Genomic DNA, 17,764 nt, shown 5'->3' with positions numbered 1-17,764 from the left:
TGCACTATGAAAGAAGCTTGAACTAACAACCTACCACTGTAACTGCCATTTGACCAGACTGCATGGTGTAATCAGTGGGATTGGAACTCATCTAATTGAGTTGACTGGTGTCACTTTTCTAAATGCTAGCTTTATTTACATAACAATAATTAACAACACCTCTATCTTGGCAGTAAATTTCCCTTTATACCACATCTTACCTTCCAGGCACAGAAGCCATTGATAATCTTGTTTGTGTACCTTATCACCCTAGTGCTGTTGTTTACAGTCACCTGTAAGATATCATCTCGGTGAATCGCTCAAGAAATAACACCAAACAATAAAATACAAAGTCAATATGCATGGAATGGATCCCGTTTATTTAGTGTCTTATGGAAAATGCTGCCCTCTATGTATGTGAAACAAAATACCACCTTTTGTATAAAGTGCAAACAAAGAAAGCAAGATACAGCAGCATCAGCAGGTAATATACTATACAACCTAGCATGTTAACAGAAACCACTATTGAGCCTTACATGATAAATACCAAAGCAAATTAAAGAAAAATTTAAACAAAGAAGAACGGGAGAAGGGGTAGTGTGCATAAATCATAGTCATAATTGATACTGTTTTCATGTGAAATTAACAACATTAATAGGAGTCATAGTTCAAAGGTTTCAGTACCACACAATAAGTATGGCAAGAAAAAAAAAAGTATTGACAGGGTGAAGAGATTTGCATTAACTGCTGGTGAATAAGCTATGTGATCATATGGGTATATGGGTAAGCAAAGCAGGCTTATCATTATTAGGATTGCCACGACATTGAGGGGGGGGGGAGGGGTGTGGAAATACATTGGATATGATAAGGGTGGGAGGGATTATCCATTTACCTTGTCTTGTTTTACAAGGGAATAGTTGATGGTAATTATCTGCTCACAATACTGAATGTTCAAACTTATTTGATAGTTGCTAGACAGCAGCATTTGGCTTACAGTGGGGGTTAGGATTGGGGAGGGGGGTGGGGAGGGATGTTGGAAAGGTCTATACAGAGCTACAAATGCTGCAGCTGGTAGTACACTGCTACCGCACAGCAATTCATTCAGGGGTATGAAATATGGTGCAAGAGTTCCTATGATTGCAAGAAAAAGACAGGAAGGGGAACAGGTGAAATAAAAGCTATAAATAAGAATTAAAATGATATTCTATAATTATCATTACATATATGCAATTCTGTGTGAAAGAGGGATGACTATACTGGTATGAAGAGTAATATTACCAACCAACCGAATCCCGATGACAAGTCTATCCAAACAACCGTTTTCAGGTCCTGACTGATAATAAATACTCCTACACCAAAGGTTACATACATAAATAAAAACTGAACCATTCTGATAGCTACACCTGCCGTATGCATAAACATCCCTGTTTTGTTCCTGATCGGGGGGAAAAACATAAAAAATAAATAAGGAAATCAAACTCTGACTAAATACTCTGTAATGTAGTAGTATAGTTATACCAGTTTCAACTCTTAAAAGCTATGAATTTCTCAGTTGAATAATTAATAAACGGATGCTGTAATGGGTCAGCTGACATTACAACCAGAAGCATGTTTCATTGGAAGAAATATCCAAGACAGCTGGTCACGTATCGTTGGAGAAACCAATGGATTAAGTCTTGCTGTGTTAAGAGTCTTGACATTATGGTACCATATGGTTCTAAATAATTCCTAAAGGATCTACAACAAGGGAAAGTTCAAGTTTATCTTGCCACGACCGCTGCACATATGAATACTGTATAATAGTTATATGGATTCATCGTTTGTCAATACAATAGTATTTATATTTGTCAATACAATAGCCTATGAATGTCTAGAACCAATGAATAATCATAGCCAATGTTATTGCACTTGTAAGTAGGCCATAATCCCTAGAGCCATAATGGTGTGGATTTGTGGAGGGAGACACTATAGGCTAACCATCATCTCCACCACATATGGTGAGAGATTTTAATGTAGTATGCCCTCACTATGTCAAACTTCTTTATCCATCATTACATTGACAATTTTTTTTCCCTTCCATATCAGACCTTTCACCAAGCTTTTACCAAGCTATGAAGATTTCAAATGTTCCTTCTCAAACAATCGGGAGATTAGGGCGAAAAAATAGGGAGAATTGAGCGGAATTCCAACTAAAACAATATAGTGCTATAAAAATTAACATAAATACATTTTGTTATTTTTCACACATCACTTTTGCAATAATATAAGCTAAGTAAAAGTAATCGTTGCGCTAACAAAAGCGTTACAAAAAGCCAAGGGCATATTGCATTTAATAACAATATATTCAGCCAAAAAAACCAAGCAGACTTTCCTATACGTTCCTATAAAAGCAAGTAAATACCATGTAAACCATATGCATGGCCCATTTCCGATTCCAATTCTGGTGGGAGATCAGACCATAAAAGCGGGAGAGCGTGAGATTGCCTAAACATAATAGCGTTGAGAGATCTGGTATATTGTTACCATAAGGGGATTCTGAGATAAAAACTCAAAGAATGATTTGCTGACAATATTTGGGTATAGATTATTTTGTAGTTTCTCCTAATGCTTCAAAGAGATGCTCCTAAATACTTATACGAGTGAGTGACAACTGGCTTCAACATGGAATAATTCTTTTATTTCTTTATAAAAGTTGCACTACATATCTGTCAGGTGGTGACTGAGACCTTAAAGGCTTAAAACTACCATCTCAAATGATTTCCTTTACAGGTCAATTTTGATGTGATCCTAAAATCACTTAAAAACAATATTCGGTTGTATTTTAAGTGATTTATAAGTTGCATCCACTAGCTTATATCATTCTACAACCAACATTCTATGGAAATCTCCCCATGGATACAACTGTTTATATCTTACTGTCACTGCTAAAACAATTGTCAAACTTGAGAACTTGGAAACAGAAAAGAAAAAAATACAGCAAAAAGTATCATCGACAAATTTGACGATACTTAAGAAAAAGAAGCCAAGAATGAAAGATTAGTACTGGAGAAAATGAGAGGAATGCTAGACTGGCCACGTTCCCAATGTTCTTGTAGAGGATATAGTACAAACTAGGTCATAGGTCAACAGTTCAGTGGCCTACAACTTTACCAAGTTACCAAGAGTTTTGCTTAGTTGTTAGAAAATATGTCAGTATCATCTTTTTGCCCACTATATACACAAAAAACCAAGAGTACCATATTTACTTTTTAAGCCATTGATTACCACAAAAAAAGAAAAGAAAAAAGGAAAATAAAAAAAAGGGGAATTATATTGTGAATATAATAAACACAAATTAAAAAGCACACATTGCAATAAGCCGTCATCAACCTCTGTGCGTCTCGCACATTTTTTTCGTAACCAAATTTTTAAACTCACCGATACGTTTCTTAAAAAGCAAAGGTTGCATTTATATTGAAAATCAAACAAATCATAACAGATGCCATCACCTTTTCAGACCAAGAGGGAAACTTTAGTTAATAAACAGAAAGCAATAACACAATATTTTGAAAAAATATGTTGAACAAAGTAGTACCAGTAAAATGAAAAAAAGAAAAAATTTCTGCCGTCAATCTCCAGAGTATGCAGAATAATAATAATTATGATTTTATAGATAATAATAGTAGTAGTAATAATAATAATAATATTGTTAATAATGATAATATCCATAATGAACCCACTTTCTTGTGGTTTTTATATAAAGTTATTTATCTGCACATATAGTATACTGAGTTTTCTAATAAACACATCTTTTGTAATATTCCACATGATCACCGTGCTGTTGTTATTGTTGTAATATAGAAAAAAATTCAGAAATTTACAAAGCCAAATTAACCATAGAATTGATATAGACTGTACAAATGTGTCGCATTTTTGTCCTACGTATATAATCTATGTAAATATTTGCAAAGTGATCTTTTATTTATATACATATCGAGGCAAGGCACAATCCATTCACCCAATCCCATAACATATATCCAGGCCTTGCTGAAAACACACCGACCTCTCAATACACAACAACATCGACGTCATTCTCGACTAATACTCACGGTAAATAATTAACCAGTGCTGGCTACCCTTTCACGAGGTGGGTTCTTCATGTGGGGAAGGAGTACAGAGTGAATGCGGTGGGGGGGGGGGTTTAACTGGACCAAGACCAACATAAAAGGTTAGTGTTCTCGTAAGTCTCCTGTCTGTATGGTTCTTTATTCTATAGCCAATATCCGGTTTAAACCGCAGAGACAAACTGACCATCTTGTCAGTAATATATACTACGAATGTGTATAAAGAGCGACCAACCTTTTTAGATGTTTACATCTGATATATTACTGAAACAGCAACTTGAAATCATAGCATAGCTACAAGATCATTTTGTAGTTTAGGATACCATCATATCACTTCTATTTATATAGTGAACAATTTCTTACCCACTACATAATGAATTCACAATTGATGAAGGAAAATACTCCCATCAAATTATCCACAGAAGAGAAGAGAAAAGGGAAAACTAAATACTATATTGAGCACCAAGAGATGGTAGTGTGTGTGACATTAAACACTTACCATCTATCATCCAGTACCCTTCAGTCTTTAACATGCTTAGTGTATCTCCATGGACTCGACAATAGTGTCCAATCAGTCACGTCGCTGACCGGTAATTGATTCACACGAGTCGTTAGTTTCAGACACTAATTAATATCCAGAGGGCTTTTGTCTTTCACTCTTCTCAAGATAACAACAACTGATTCAAACAGATTCAGGACAGAGGTCATGTGACATTACAATTTTACTTTTTCTCAGGGAAATGTTGAAGAGTACTACAAATAATTATGAGGAATCAAGCCATTGCTATGGTACGTTGCCCAGAATGTCCCAGCAATAACTGCTGTACAATACTGATATAGATAACCACTATGATTGAATCTATTTCGTGTTTTCAGCAATCTGCTGGCTAGTACCACAATTTCAAGCATCAGGTTAATCAAGAAGTGGTGCTCTGCTGGTCTTTATAGACTTCTTTGCACAATTAAACCATGTCTGTTCAGCCACAGATTCATGGTTGGTTTTCTTCCATGTTTTTTTCTTCAGAGTGATTTATTATTATTATAAGCAGCACTCTTAAACTTTAACAAATCTTATGGAGTCACTGGAATGGAATACAGCGGCAACAACTTCTCTCAACTTCTAAATATCACGATAATTTTTATTTCTCAAAACTATTTCGAATGGCAGCGACCTTAGTCAATTTACACGTTTCTACAAAAATAAGAGACTAGCATCTATTTATATAGTAGAGTGACAAGTTAATTCCATTATCAGAACCTTGATGGGAGGTGGCAGCTTCATGCAGCCAGAGTACACTTGTGATTAGTAACCTACTGTATGTATGAAACTAATTAGAGTTGAGATTGTGGACAAAGATGCTGACTACAAAATGACCACATTGAACTATTCTTCTTACAATGCCCAACAGCCAAGCAGCACCCAACACCTATCCCCCCCACCCCACCCCCAAATAAATAAAACACAAACCCATCTTGTAACTTGCAATTTATGTCAACTGCTACTTTAGCAATGACACAAGGCCATGTCGACAACAATGGCAGTATTTCTTTGATATTGATTTCAGACCAATCACATCTGACGACCTGTGTTAGGGCCGGCCATTTGGCTTTCTTTCTGTGCATCACCTTCACTGCACTGTATCAATGTATCGCTGGATCCGTCCTCCGGGTTGATACCGTTTACTCTCTTGCACCCCTCACCGTTCTCTTTGATAATCTTCGATGGGCTACCTGATGAGGACTTTGACGGAGAGCTTGCACCACCTTTAGAAGGTAGAGTGTTGGCCTCTTTGGTGGGACTCTGTGGACCGGCGTGGACCACTGCATGGATGGTCTCGCCATCTTTGCTAGGTTCTCCGACGTTACCTTTACCAGGATCATCCTTCACCCCATTTGTATCTTTACTTTGGTCCTTGGTGACGGGTTGTGCATTCTCTTCATGCGCCGTTCCATTGCCATTGGAAACTAATCTCTGGTATCGCCTTTCTTGTACAAGTTTTTCAAATCTGTCATCAAACTCTTTCTCCAGTTTTTCAACGAACTGTAAGAAATACAAATATTTCAAGTAGATTAGAGGATGTTACCACATGCTTTAGAAATGAAGAAATGCAAATTTCATCAGGTTTATATTTGAAAAGATTAAGAAATGTACAAATGAAACCTATGTTCAATTATAACTCCCTATTAAAGTTTCATAATTTCGTTCACTGCTGAAACCAACACAAAGGGTAAAGCTAATATCCAAATGCAAGTTAAAATGTTCTGATAACTTCTGCTTACATAACACAAAAACCCCCTCAACTCATTTAGACAAAAACAAAGCATCCAGCCATGCAAATAAAACCTGAGTACAAGATATGTGGCATTTTAGAACAGGTATTAACTGATTTGAGAATATCCATTGCTTCCTAAACAATATTTTATTGCTAGCATTAGCCTAGCCCAGAACACCTCCATAACATCTGTACATATCCAAACCTATGTTACATACTGTTGGTGTTTTCATAACATTGGAAAGGGCTAACATTGACATAATACTGCAATTTTTTCAAGGGGGAGAGGGGAGGGGGGGGGGAGGTCACAGAAAATACTTGTAGACATTGCATTGGTATAAACTATTGTGCATCTGCTGCTGGGTGGTCGGAATGTATTAGTGTAACTGTGTACTTGTGCAAGTTGTTTTATCATAGGAATCCAACTGAATGGAATTGTTGGAAGTTAGTCTTTAAGTTAATTAAACCATGCAGCCACAGTTTTTTCTTCTTCTTCTACGGAACGTTAAATAACCAATGGCTGGATGATTACATTCTGTGACTTTCATCGCATACAAAATTGTCAGCAGGATCACTTATTGTATGTGAGCAACGACGAATAAATGAAAGTAGTTCACAATTTATGACATTTCCTTTAATAAATGAAAGTAGGACACTCATGTTATCAAGTGCCATACACATACAGAGAAAAGTGTAAAAAACAATTAAAAAAAAAAAAAAATTCAATGTCCTATTTCAAGAAAGGTCTGTGCATGCAAGACCGTACAATTCCAACAAACCTGCCTGCTTTCACTAGTAACTAGGTATCATATAACCAGTGCTGTAGTTCTTCATCATATAGCCATTGTTGTAGTGCTCTACTAGTACCCACACTCCATGAAAACTACTAGGATGCTAGAGTACTTGCCCTCGCCATTCAGTTCTCTGACTGGCATGTCAAAGTACTTGTACTAGTACTCGATTTAAAGTACTTGGAGTACTTTATGAGAACTAGTTATGTAAAACTGACATTACAACAAAAAGCTGCATCCTATTCTATTAATACTATACACGTCTCTATCCCAGCAGCAGTATCACACATGTTGTCTAGTATAATACAATGTTAGAATAAAGATGATGAATGTACAAAGATCAAGAATCATTTCTGACATATATAAGGTTGTAGCAGTTATAGGTATAAGGTTCTTGTATAGTTAATGGACCAAAACTACTTGAAAAGTGCTCTGATGAAAAATTACTTGGATTATAAAGGGCTGTACTCGGACAGTGTTACTCGGTACATGGAACCTAAGATGCACTACTCCGACATTTGTACTCAAAGCCTCAAGTACTTGGAAGTACTCAGATGAAAGTACTTGACTACAACAACACAGCATTTAACAGCAAACCAGAAATAAGAGTTTACCTTGTCACAATCTGTGGACAACAGCTCCTGCAGTTCAATCATCTTCTTCTGCAATTCATCCTTTTTATCCACGTGTCGCATTCTCAACTGGAATTAAAACAAAAGGACATCAAAAGCCTCCTGGATATTCAAATGAATTAAAGATATAGGTTTGATGGAATAAATGCAGGGAACCCAAACTTGGAAACCATGGAAACAGATATGGTTGGTATGATAAATGAACAGTGCAAAAAAATTAAAACAGAGATATTTTTGGTGGAGAATTTACAGCCGTGGGTTAAAGAAACAAGATATAGGACAAAACATGTGCCTCCACCTCATATGGAACACAAACTTACATCCCCAAATGAAAAGCATCAACCCTCAAGCCTTAAACATCTCTTTGCCTCTTATGAATATATTTGAATAAATTACCATCTAAAATATGTATGGCCGTAAAGTTTAGGTCTGAGAAACAATTGCGATGCCTTTATGATTCAGTTGTAGGGGTATAGGCACAGTTGAATTGCCAGCACTGAGGCCCACGCTGGTATTAAAATGAAGACCGATGAGCTATTGGAACTGATATCTAGGTCACCGCACTACATCAAGCTCATTTAATTGGAATTGCAAATTGATGACAAATGAGCCAAGTAGTTAAACTTGGACGGCCTGTAAACACCTCCGGGCAATTTCGCTCTAACTCAGCAACAAAGCTACAGATATTTATACTCATATGTTTATAGTCAGTATAAATCAACATTTGCAGGTGTTACACTTTATATGAAAGCACCAACAATTCATCTCAGATTCTAAGCATTTCAGCTAGAGAAAGAGGTGATTCTAAGAAAAGCAAAATAGTATGACAGATTAATGAAGGAAAACAAAATAAAGAAAAAATAAACAGAAGACAAATATTTCTCACCTCTTTTGTGAACTGCACTGTTTGACCGATATGCTTCTTCTTTGCCTCATCTCGCACTCTGAGGACATGACATCAAACAAGATTGAGGGAATGATTTATACGGAAAGAGAAATTTATATATCGTTTTGTGTCTCACTAGGTCATTAGATCAAGTAACTGTGTGTTTGTTGAGCAGTATTCCAACATAGTACAATGATCTCGTTTTGGTTACTGAGTGTTGGTTTAACAGTATTCCACCATAGTACAATCAACTCGTTTCGGTTACTGTGTGTTGGTTTGTATTCCAACATAGTAAAATGAACTCGTTTTGGTTACTGTGTGTTAATTTAACAGTATTCCACCATAGTACAATCAACTCGTATTGGTTACTGTGTGTTGGTTTAACAATACTCCCACACAGTACAATTAACTCGTTTCGGTTGCTGTATGTTGGTTTAACAGTATTCCAACATAGTAAAATGGACTCGTTTCGGTTACTGTGTGTTGGTTTAACAATACTCCCACACAGTACAATTAACTCGTTTCGGTTACTGTGTGTTGGTTTAATAGTATTCCAACATAGTAAAATGGACTCGTTTCGGTTACTGTGTGTTGGTTTAACAATACTCCCACACAGTACAATGAACTTGTTTCGGTTACTGTGTGCTGGTTTAACAGTATTCCAATATAGTAAAATGAACTTGTTTCGGTTACTGAGTGTTGGTTTAACAGTATTCCACCATAGTACAATGAACTCGTTTCGGTTACTGTGTGTTGGTTTAACAATACTCCCACACAGTACAATTAACTTGTTTCGGTTACTGTGTGCTGGTTTAACAGTATTCCAATATAGTAAAATGAACTTGTTTCGGTTACTGTGTGTTGGTTTAACAATACTCCCACACAGTACAATTAACTTGTTTCGGTTACTGTGTGCTGGTTTAACAGTATTCCAATATAGTAAAATGATCTTGTTTCGGTTACTGTGTGTTGGTTTAACAATACTCCCACAGAGTACAATGAACTTGTTTCTGTTACTGTGTGTTGGTTTAACAGTATTCCAATATAGTAAAATGAGCTCGTTTTGGTTACTGTGTGCTGGTTTAATAGTACTCCCACAGAGTACAATGAACTTGTTTCGGTTACTGTGTGTTGGTTTAACAGTATTCCAACATAGTAAAATGAACTTGTTTTGGTTACTGTGTGTTAATTTAGCAGTATTCCAACATAGTACAATCAACTCGTTTTGGTTACTATGTGTTGATTAAACAGTATTTCCACACACTTCAATGAACTCCTTTTGGTAGTTAACACATCAGCAAATGACACTTGATGATACTTTTCTGACTACTCAATATGCAGGGTGGAGGGAGATGAGAACAATCACAGTTGGCTCTAATACGGTTTGTCATCTACTCACCTTTGAATTTCATGATGATCTCCATTTGCACTGGAAATGTTCCTCCTCTGATCCAGGTTATGTTTCTCCATCATCTTTCTCAGGTCGCCCTCCTCCCTGTCATTGTCAAATATAAAGAAATGTCATTGGTCAGCAGCTTCTCCAAGTCTAATGTATCATTTGTAAAATGAATTTAGTATCTAGTTAAATTACAATAAATCTGATCACATAGTAAATCAATTAAAAAAACAATAAAAAAAACACATAAACCTCTGATATATTTTTGGAAGGTTTAAATTGAAGATGACATGGATTCCTCGGTGTAGACCTAAATGTAAATGTTAATCCATTGTAGGTATATTCACAATAACTCTTCATATATACTACAAAGCACCATTTGGATGACAGGCAACACCATTTGTCCTTGGAAAATTTACAATGCATTGTAAAGATAGTATTACAGGCCATAAAACTCTATTTAGTTTCATACAAGTTTTGTGTTTTATCTGAGCAATTGACCTAATGGTCTGTGATAGACTTCGTATATAGTCCCACCACTTTAACTGATATCGCCCCCAGATGTTTAATGGTAAAAATTTTCCAAAAATTAAAGGTGTCAGAAATATGCCTTCACTGAAAACAAGTCTGCAACCTATCAAATTAATTTTGCGCCTTTGAAAGTTATTCTTCAAAGGTTACCGCATAGACACAAATAGCCTACAACTTAAGAAGTAATTTATTCTCCAAAAAACTTAATCATAATATAATAAATCTAAAACAGCCAAAAAATAGCCAAACGGTAAAAAACAAATGAGAGAATAAAATAAATATGCATTTTTTGGTTTGAAAGTTTGAAATAGATGAAGAAAAGCATTTTGACTGCTCACTTCTTTTGCTGTTTGTCGAGGGCCTTGAGCTGCTTGCTATGGACCTTCTCCATCAGCAGCTGTTCCAGCTCATAGCGTTGGTTGGCATGAACAAAACGGAGCTGTTTCTCTTCTTCGTAGTGCTTGCGATAAAGTTCAATGAGAATATCCTCATGGTGTACCTGCTTCTTCAATATCTGTGAAGATGAGATGCATGAGATGGGTAAAGAACATGAACGTAAAAAGGAAAAACCCCGTACCCATCCCCAATCCCTCCCCACCACCTCAATAACAAAAAAAGATGGAACCCTTCCTATTACACGTCGCGAAAATTCCTTGCAGGATCAACAAAGAAGAGTAATTGCATTCGCTAAATATGACACAAGGTAAAGTACTCCATCAAGAGTTGTTTAATTTGTGATCTAATTTCACACCTGACTTGTGTGGTCTTTGGTTTGGAAGAATTATGAGAAAATTCATAGCAAGGTAGATATCTTTAAATTTGTGGACAGTTTAAATATTACATTGAAGTTTTACTAGGATTGTTGTTGGATGGGGTTGGCATTGGTCAGAGTGTGAATAGCAATAGTGATAGGGCACCTCAAGTTCCCACTTGTCAAGCAGTCTACTACATAATAAGCACATTTTGTTAATACTGACAACCAATATTCAGTTATTAGTGATGAATGTTTGATTTTGAAGCTGATGAAAGTTTTCCAAAGACTATTGTTAGTTTTAAGCAAGGTTTTTTATATAAATATTTTTTATTTATATCAAACAAGGATTTGACGGTCTTTTTAGGTTCAAGATTTTAATTTTCATTATTAATTATTGATCTATGGGGACAAATGTAAACTTACCTCTTCTTCTTGTTCCTTCTTCATGGACTCCAAACTGCTGATGCTCTGTCTTCGCACCTTCTCTACATCACTTTAAATCAAATAAAACGAGAAGATGAATTCAAGTATTAAAGAGATAATCTTAATCCTATTATGTTAAGATAATCTCTACCATGAAACCAATGACATCCCTTCCCATTAAAAAAATAAAAGTGCAGGCCAGGGAATGGAATGATGGTAAGATGCGATCATAATCCTACACTTTTAATACTCAAACCCAAATTTTCACTTTAAGCATGATAATTCATCATAATTAATGATTATTATTCTTTAATTTACCAAACTATCCATAATTCCTTATACTTTTCCTCATTTTTGTCTCTTTATGGTGACATTATCTCACCATATAGAGACAAAGATGAAATCTCAGTGAGATATTCATTGTCCCCACAGTGGTAATGGTAACCACAACCAGAAATGATACAAGCATTTAAAAAATATAAACTGATTTTAAACATGTGATCTGTGTGAAGTTTTCTTGCATATTGATGATTCCCAGTTCATACAACATAGATTTATCAGACCAGCATTTAGCCCTTTCTTAATACAATTGCCCATATTGCTTGCTAAGTTAAACCAGTGCTTTTTTTCTTCTTTTAAGTGAACCTTTCTTTAGTTTACTCTGCCTTTTAGGAAACCACAAACAACATGTGGCTAAATGTCTCTATTTGAACTATTCCTAATATGCAGGAACGGGTAGAAGCTTTTGAGTATGTAAATCTATCACAACTAGCTAATGAACGTCCATTAAAAAAAAAATTGGGGCTGCTAAAAGCCTAACTCTGAAGTCAAGTACGTTTTGCTAAATGAATAGAGCAAATAAAAAAAGTAGATCAAGAAAAAAAGAGAAAAATCAAAGAGAACTTTTTTCCTACTATTTTGATGACAGAAACATACTCTTCAGATAGTATGAAGCCCTGTTAAAATGATATTGCAAATTGAGGCCAAAATAAATGTTATCAAATTCAATTATAGAATATTTAGAACGGGGGAAAATTTAACCTCAATTTAAGTTCATTATTACTTTCAGCATTGCAAGTAATCAAATTATGTGGTGTCAATATTAAAAGACATTTGCTTTTGTTACTAAAACAAAGATGGTATCTCAAATTAGATAACGGAAACTGGAACAAACTGTCTCATGTTACGAGACATTGAATGTTTTACCATGTGATAAATATTCACGCCTTACAGTGTGCACTCTATAAGTCACCTTATTATCACATTGTTGTATGTTTCAAGTCCTTCTCTGTGTGGGAGGGATTTGATCTTTTTACCTGCGATCAAATCACTCCGCAAGTAAAAAGATCAAATCTCTCTTGGATAACTGTCTATACATAATGGAAAGTTACCCCTTCATAACTTAAAGATGGAATCTCAAAATAGATAATGGAAACTGTAATAAACTGTCTCGTGTTAAGAGAGACAAGACATTGAATTTGTTAAACTGCTGTTAATCCATATGATGAATAATCATGCCTTAGAGTATGCACCCATAAGTCACCTTATTATCAACTAGTCTATTATAAGTCACCTAGTTATGCATAAATGATAGAGTTTATCCATAGGAAATACATTTCCCTGAAGGGAAAAAAAGCATTTCCTAAACATATATCCTAAACAAGTAAGAAAATTTGCATTGAATAATTGTGAGTGAAAATGTGGACAAATTCTGTGACTAAATTTTGCATGACATATGGAAGACTATGACTTGTCCATAACCAAACCCTCTTCATGCAAAAACTAAGGAACGATGAAAAAATAACCAGTTGATGGAACCGGTCTTACCCATTTCCTGACCGCAAACATAAATAGAAAACTAAATTCTCAGCTATGCTTTCATTCCCTTTAGATGATTGAGGTTCTTTTATACCCTTCACCAAAACAGAGTGACAACCCAAGATGAGATACTCATTCACGTGAATCAATCAATTTCTGAATTTCTTAAGTCTGAAATAACCATCTCTCTGTGCATCATTGTCCACAATGTGTGACTGAGAGGCAGATGAATGAGTTCCTTAACTGGATGGACTGGTGTCGAAACTCCAAGGAGGAAAAGCAAAAATATTTACCACTTTTATATCTCTTACTCTTCAACTTGTCAGCTTGATAAAAATGCTAATTTCTCCAGTTGACTGTCTGTGTACAGCTGTTCCAAATGATGTTTTTGTGTGTTGTGTCTGACAGCCACGCTCCATTACACATTATTGAGCACAACATTTCAAGTTTGAAACTGGGAGATCACTGTTTAGGTGTTATCACTTTAGGTTCTCTTAATCTTGTCTGCTAATGAACACTTATCTTTACAATTATGTCTACATATATTAAGAAGGTACCAGGCAAAGTGAGAACTTCATATCTATATGTTTGAGAACATTATTACCAAACTAAATGTTCAGTGTGATATGTTGCTTCTTTTTGGCTTACACCTTGTTTTGTAATTTTTTTTCTGGAAAGCAAAGTAGCTTTATAGGTTCTAAAGGATTAGGTCCATTATTAACTTGTTCCTTTTGGAAGTTGGGAGAGGAGGGGTATTTTGCCGATGGGACCGAGTTATTAAATTAGTGGACTGCATTACAATAATTTAAAGGTGGGAATAGTTTACTGACTATCCATTCATGTAGCCTCATATCAACATCCTTCATCCCTGAGCAAACCATTCAACAATTGATTTTAGCAATTTGAATATAAATATATTAATGTCAGAAAAATTAGAAATACTGAATGGTATTTAGTCATTAGTGTTTGTGTACAGAGGAATCTATACTTATTCATTACCTCTGTGATGGATGTACTATTATATTCTTCACTACTTGTTGCTTTTGGCAGTAGACACACATACAGATATATAAACACAAACCTGCACAAGTTTAAGAAATTAGTGTGCGTTTTCTTAATAGCTTTACCATTGTTGTCTAATCTACGTTTCAAAAAGCCTTTGGCAGTTTAGTAGAAGAGTACATACTACAAGAGAAGAAGCTAAAATCATATACACATACATTACATAGATCTATGTGGTTAAATGTGTACAAAAAGCCACACTTTTACGATTAGACTAACTCTATGACTCCAACTGTGCACATTTACGTTGCTGTTCTGAGTTAGGTCAAGAATGATAAACAATAATCCTGTACAATATTTGCTCATACTGTGCCATGTTTCGTAGGAAAACCAGGAACGACTTTATCTCTTTTCTTATATTTTGGAGACTTGATTTTCAGTTTATGTTCCCCATACTGCATGATTCAGATGAGCAGTGGCATATCCACAGGGTAGCCCCCTGCTCCCCCCTCCCCAACAAAATAGTCAAAAATGTTGTTCTTGTAGAAAATAGGTTCTACATTCCCTACTGAAAAAGGTTGTCTGCAGCTAACATTTATTCAACTTTGAAGCTGTGATGGTATTGATGAGTTTCTGGTTAGCCTCACATACTGTTTAGCTCTATGCAAGTGCAGCAGTTGGAGCCACAGAACCACCCATTGGAGTTATGTGTGGAAATATAGTAGCTCATGGCCGCATCATATGGAAGACATAATTAGTTAATTTACTTTCCTATTAAAGCGATAAAGTTTACCATGTACGACTCATTAATTTATTTGCTTGCAAAGTTCTACATGGAAAACTGAGGCATTAGTTATGGAAAGCTCTTAATGGAAGACTTAAAGGATGCTTTTTGTGTTGGGTTGTAATTCAAAATGGTGTGACTCTGTGAGAGATTGCCTGTACTAGTGAAGATCATAGTTATTTATTGCACATGACTATTCTCTCATGGAAAAATAAGTAGAAAACTTCAAAAGATAAACAAAAACAAAGTATTTCTTGAGTTCATTTTCATTTAGATAATTGTTTTCAATATGTAGAGTAAAAATGGTTGACAAGACCATAATTCTTGGGCTTATCACATTTGTTTTCTTGATTTTTGTTTTGCTTGTACGGGAAATATGTTTTGTATGTTACAAGTCTCTCTGTGTGGGAGTGATTTGATCGCAAGTAAAAAGATCAAATCTCTCTTGGATGACTGTCCACACATGGAAAGTTACCCCTACAACACTCACTGGAAAGCAGTGACATATCCCCAGGCAGGGGGAGGTGAAGGGTCACAGATAATACTAAAATGTTGATTTATGTTCCAAGAAATGCCAATAGCCTCCCAAAGAATTAGGGATAGGAGCCCAAAGTGTAGCTTTTTTTCATGTTAACTTTTACTCTGGCTAGCCCTTTGATGGCCTGTGATATAACATTAAGAAGTGTTAAATTCCACATGTACTTATTAAATGTAAAATGAGAAGTGTCAAAATAATGAACAAACACAATCGAGGTCACGCAATGGAGGTAAAAAACACAACAGAGGGTAACGTTTTTGTGTTACTTCTTGCTGTTGTTGTCGACATTTTGTATTTTAAAGAAAAGAGATATTTTAGTAAGATGCGAATGAAATTGTGCGAAATAAGCAACATTTTCTTAGCATGGCATGAAGTGGTGAGTATAATGCAAAGACGAGACAAAACCAAACAAAAAGACAGATAAGAAAAAGGCCGCTTTCATCAAATCCCTCATCGATTGGCAAAATTTACTCACCCAACATTTTCAGAACTATCATCACTTATGATGAATCAGAGAAAAACAAAGAGAAAGCAGAATATTTGTATTGAAATTTTTTTCTCAAGAGTAAAATATTCTTGCAAATTATTTGGGTAAATTTGGATTTTGAAATCTAAATGACAAAGGAAGCCGCAATGGTTGATTATAAATCTCTCGAAACATGAAAACACACTTACAGGTGAAGGAAAGAGAAAAGAATTGTAAATATATAAAGCAAATCTCAGCACCAGAGGAGGTTTTAAATCTGAGAGAGGGATTATGGAAAATATAGAATAGTATGAATTTATACAAAGAAAGAAAAAAAAGGGGGTTAGTTTGAGATTGTTCAAGGGGTCAAGGTCCAGGGTCTGCTTAAAGGCATTGAAGACTCGCCCCAAACCGTGTGCGGCCATCTGAAAAAGTTAACTATCTGTTGCTTGCAAGTGATGTTTTGTTCGTGTCACTACCAAATGCAGACAGTAATGAAACATGATACCTGAATTGATATCTTTAGCTGGTCCTGAGATCATGTCCATCGCTGTATCGTTTGTATACTGTGCTGTGGGTATTGACCGCAGCTGTATGTACTGACTGGACACTAGTGTCCAATTGCCGACGGTAGCAAGCTGTGTGTGTATTTTCTGGGATCGATGGTATGTTTAACACTTCTGTTACACCTCATTCGAAACTAGGTCAAATTACCGTCATTAGATGTTTCTTTTTGCGCGAGTCTTCACACCCTTTAAGGGACAAGAACCCTGTTATTTACACTGATTCCTCCATCTTACCCCTCCCAATCGTTCACCTGTGGGTGTATCTGAATTTAATATAAAACCTCTCATGATCTCACCCATTCTTCTTTTTGGTCTCCTTCTTTTCTTGAGTGGAGTTTTTCTTCTCAAGACCTTTGACCCCTTTCATTTGCATAGTCTTGAGTTTGTTCATTTCCTTGGCTTGTGTCTTCTTGAGTTTACTCTGTTTCTTTTCCTGTTTTTTAATCAGCTTATCCAGCTGGTTAGAGTGCTGCTGAGTCAACTTCAAGTATTTCTGTCGTGATGGAGAGATTTAGGAGGAAAATGAGAAGAAAAAAACCCAAATGTAGTAAATGATCTTGACATGCACAGACAACATCTGCCAATAAACTTGAAAGTCACCGCACAATCCTGTTGTACTTTGCTTGCAAAATGTTTGCCATAAATGTAATGTAATTGAGAGGAGGTGAAAAGAAAAATTACTAAGGGAGTCTCTTGTTTTTGTCTATGCAATTTTTACATAATATGAACACAAAAGCTTCTCATAAATCTACAAAAAAAAATCTGAAAACTGACAGAAAAGCTCCAAATGTGTTTTAGGGTTTGAAATATTGTGGTGGCATC

The 17,764-nt window shown here is 35.6% G+C and overlaps 1 protein-coding gene across 45 annotated transcripts in view; it reads right to left on the bottom strand.

The window, feature by feature from the left end:
- Positions 1-342: 342 nt before the first annotated feature.
- Positions 343-17,764, bottom strand: part of LOC139970443 (1-phosphatidylinositol 4,5-bisphosphate phosphodiesterase beta-1-like) — a 152,393-nt gene continuing 134,971 nt past the window's right edge. For 44 of the 45 annotated variants that reach the window (XM_071976113.1, XM_071976112.1, XM_071976105.1 and 41 more), the window contains 8 exons: positions 17,239-17,435; positions 16,386-16,409; positions 11,769-11,838; positions 10,930-11,105; positions 10,064-10,159; positions 8,665-8,722; positions 7,761-7,847; positions 343-6,123 (listed from right to left, as the gene is read on the bottom strand). In XM_071976113.1, the coding sequence (XP_071832214.1) occupies positions 5,653-6,123; positions 7,761-7,847; positions 8,665-8,722; positions 10,064-10,159; positions 10,930-11,105; positions 11,769-11,838; positions 16,386-16,409; positions 17,239-17,435 (1,179 nt within the window). In that variant the 3' untranslated portion in view covers positions 343-5,652. The remainder of the gene's footprint in view (positions 6,124-7,760; positions 7,848-8,664; positions 8,723-10,063; positions 10,160-10,929; positions 11,106-11,768; positions 11,839-16,385; positions 16,410-17,238; positions 17,436-17,764) is intronic. The other variant, XM_071976106.1, reaches the window with a different exon arrangement.

This window comes from Apostichopus japonicus, chromosome 8 (genome assembly GCF_037975245.1).
Source record: "Apostichopus japonicus isolate 1M-3 chromosome 8, ASM3797524v1, whole genome shotgun sequence".
Classification (NCBI taxonomy): Eukaryota; Metazoa; Echinodermata; class Holothuroidea; order Aspidochirotida; family Stichopodidae; genus Apostichopus; species Apostichopus japonicus.
The sequence above is the reverse complement of the archived record's forward strand: the minus strand, read 5'-3'. Positions and strand labels throughout refer to the sequence as shown.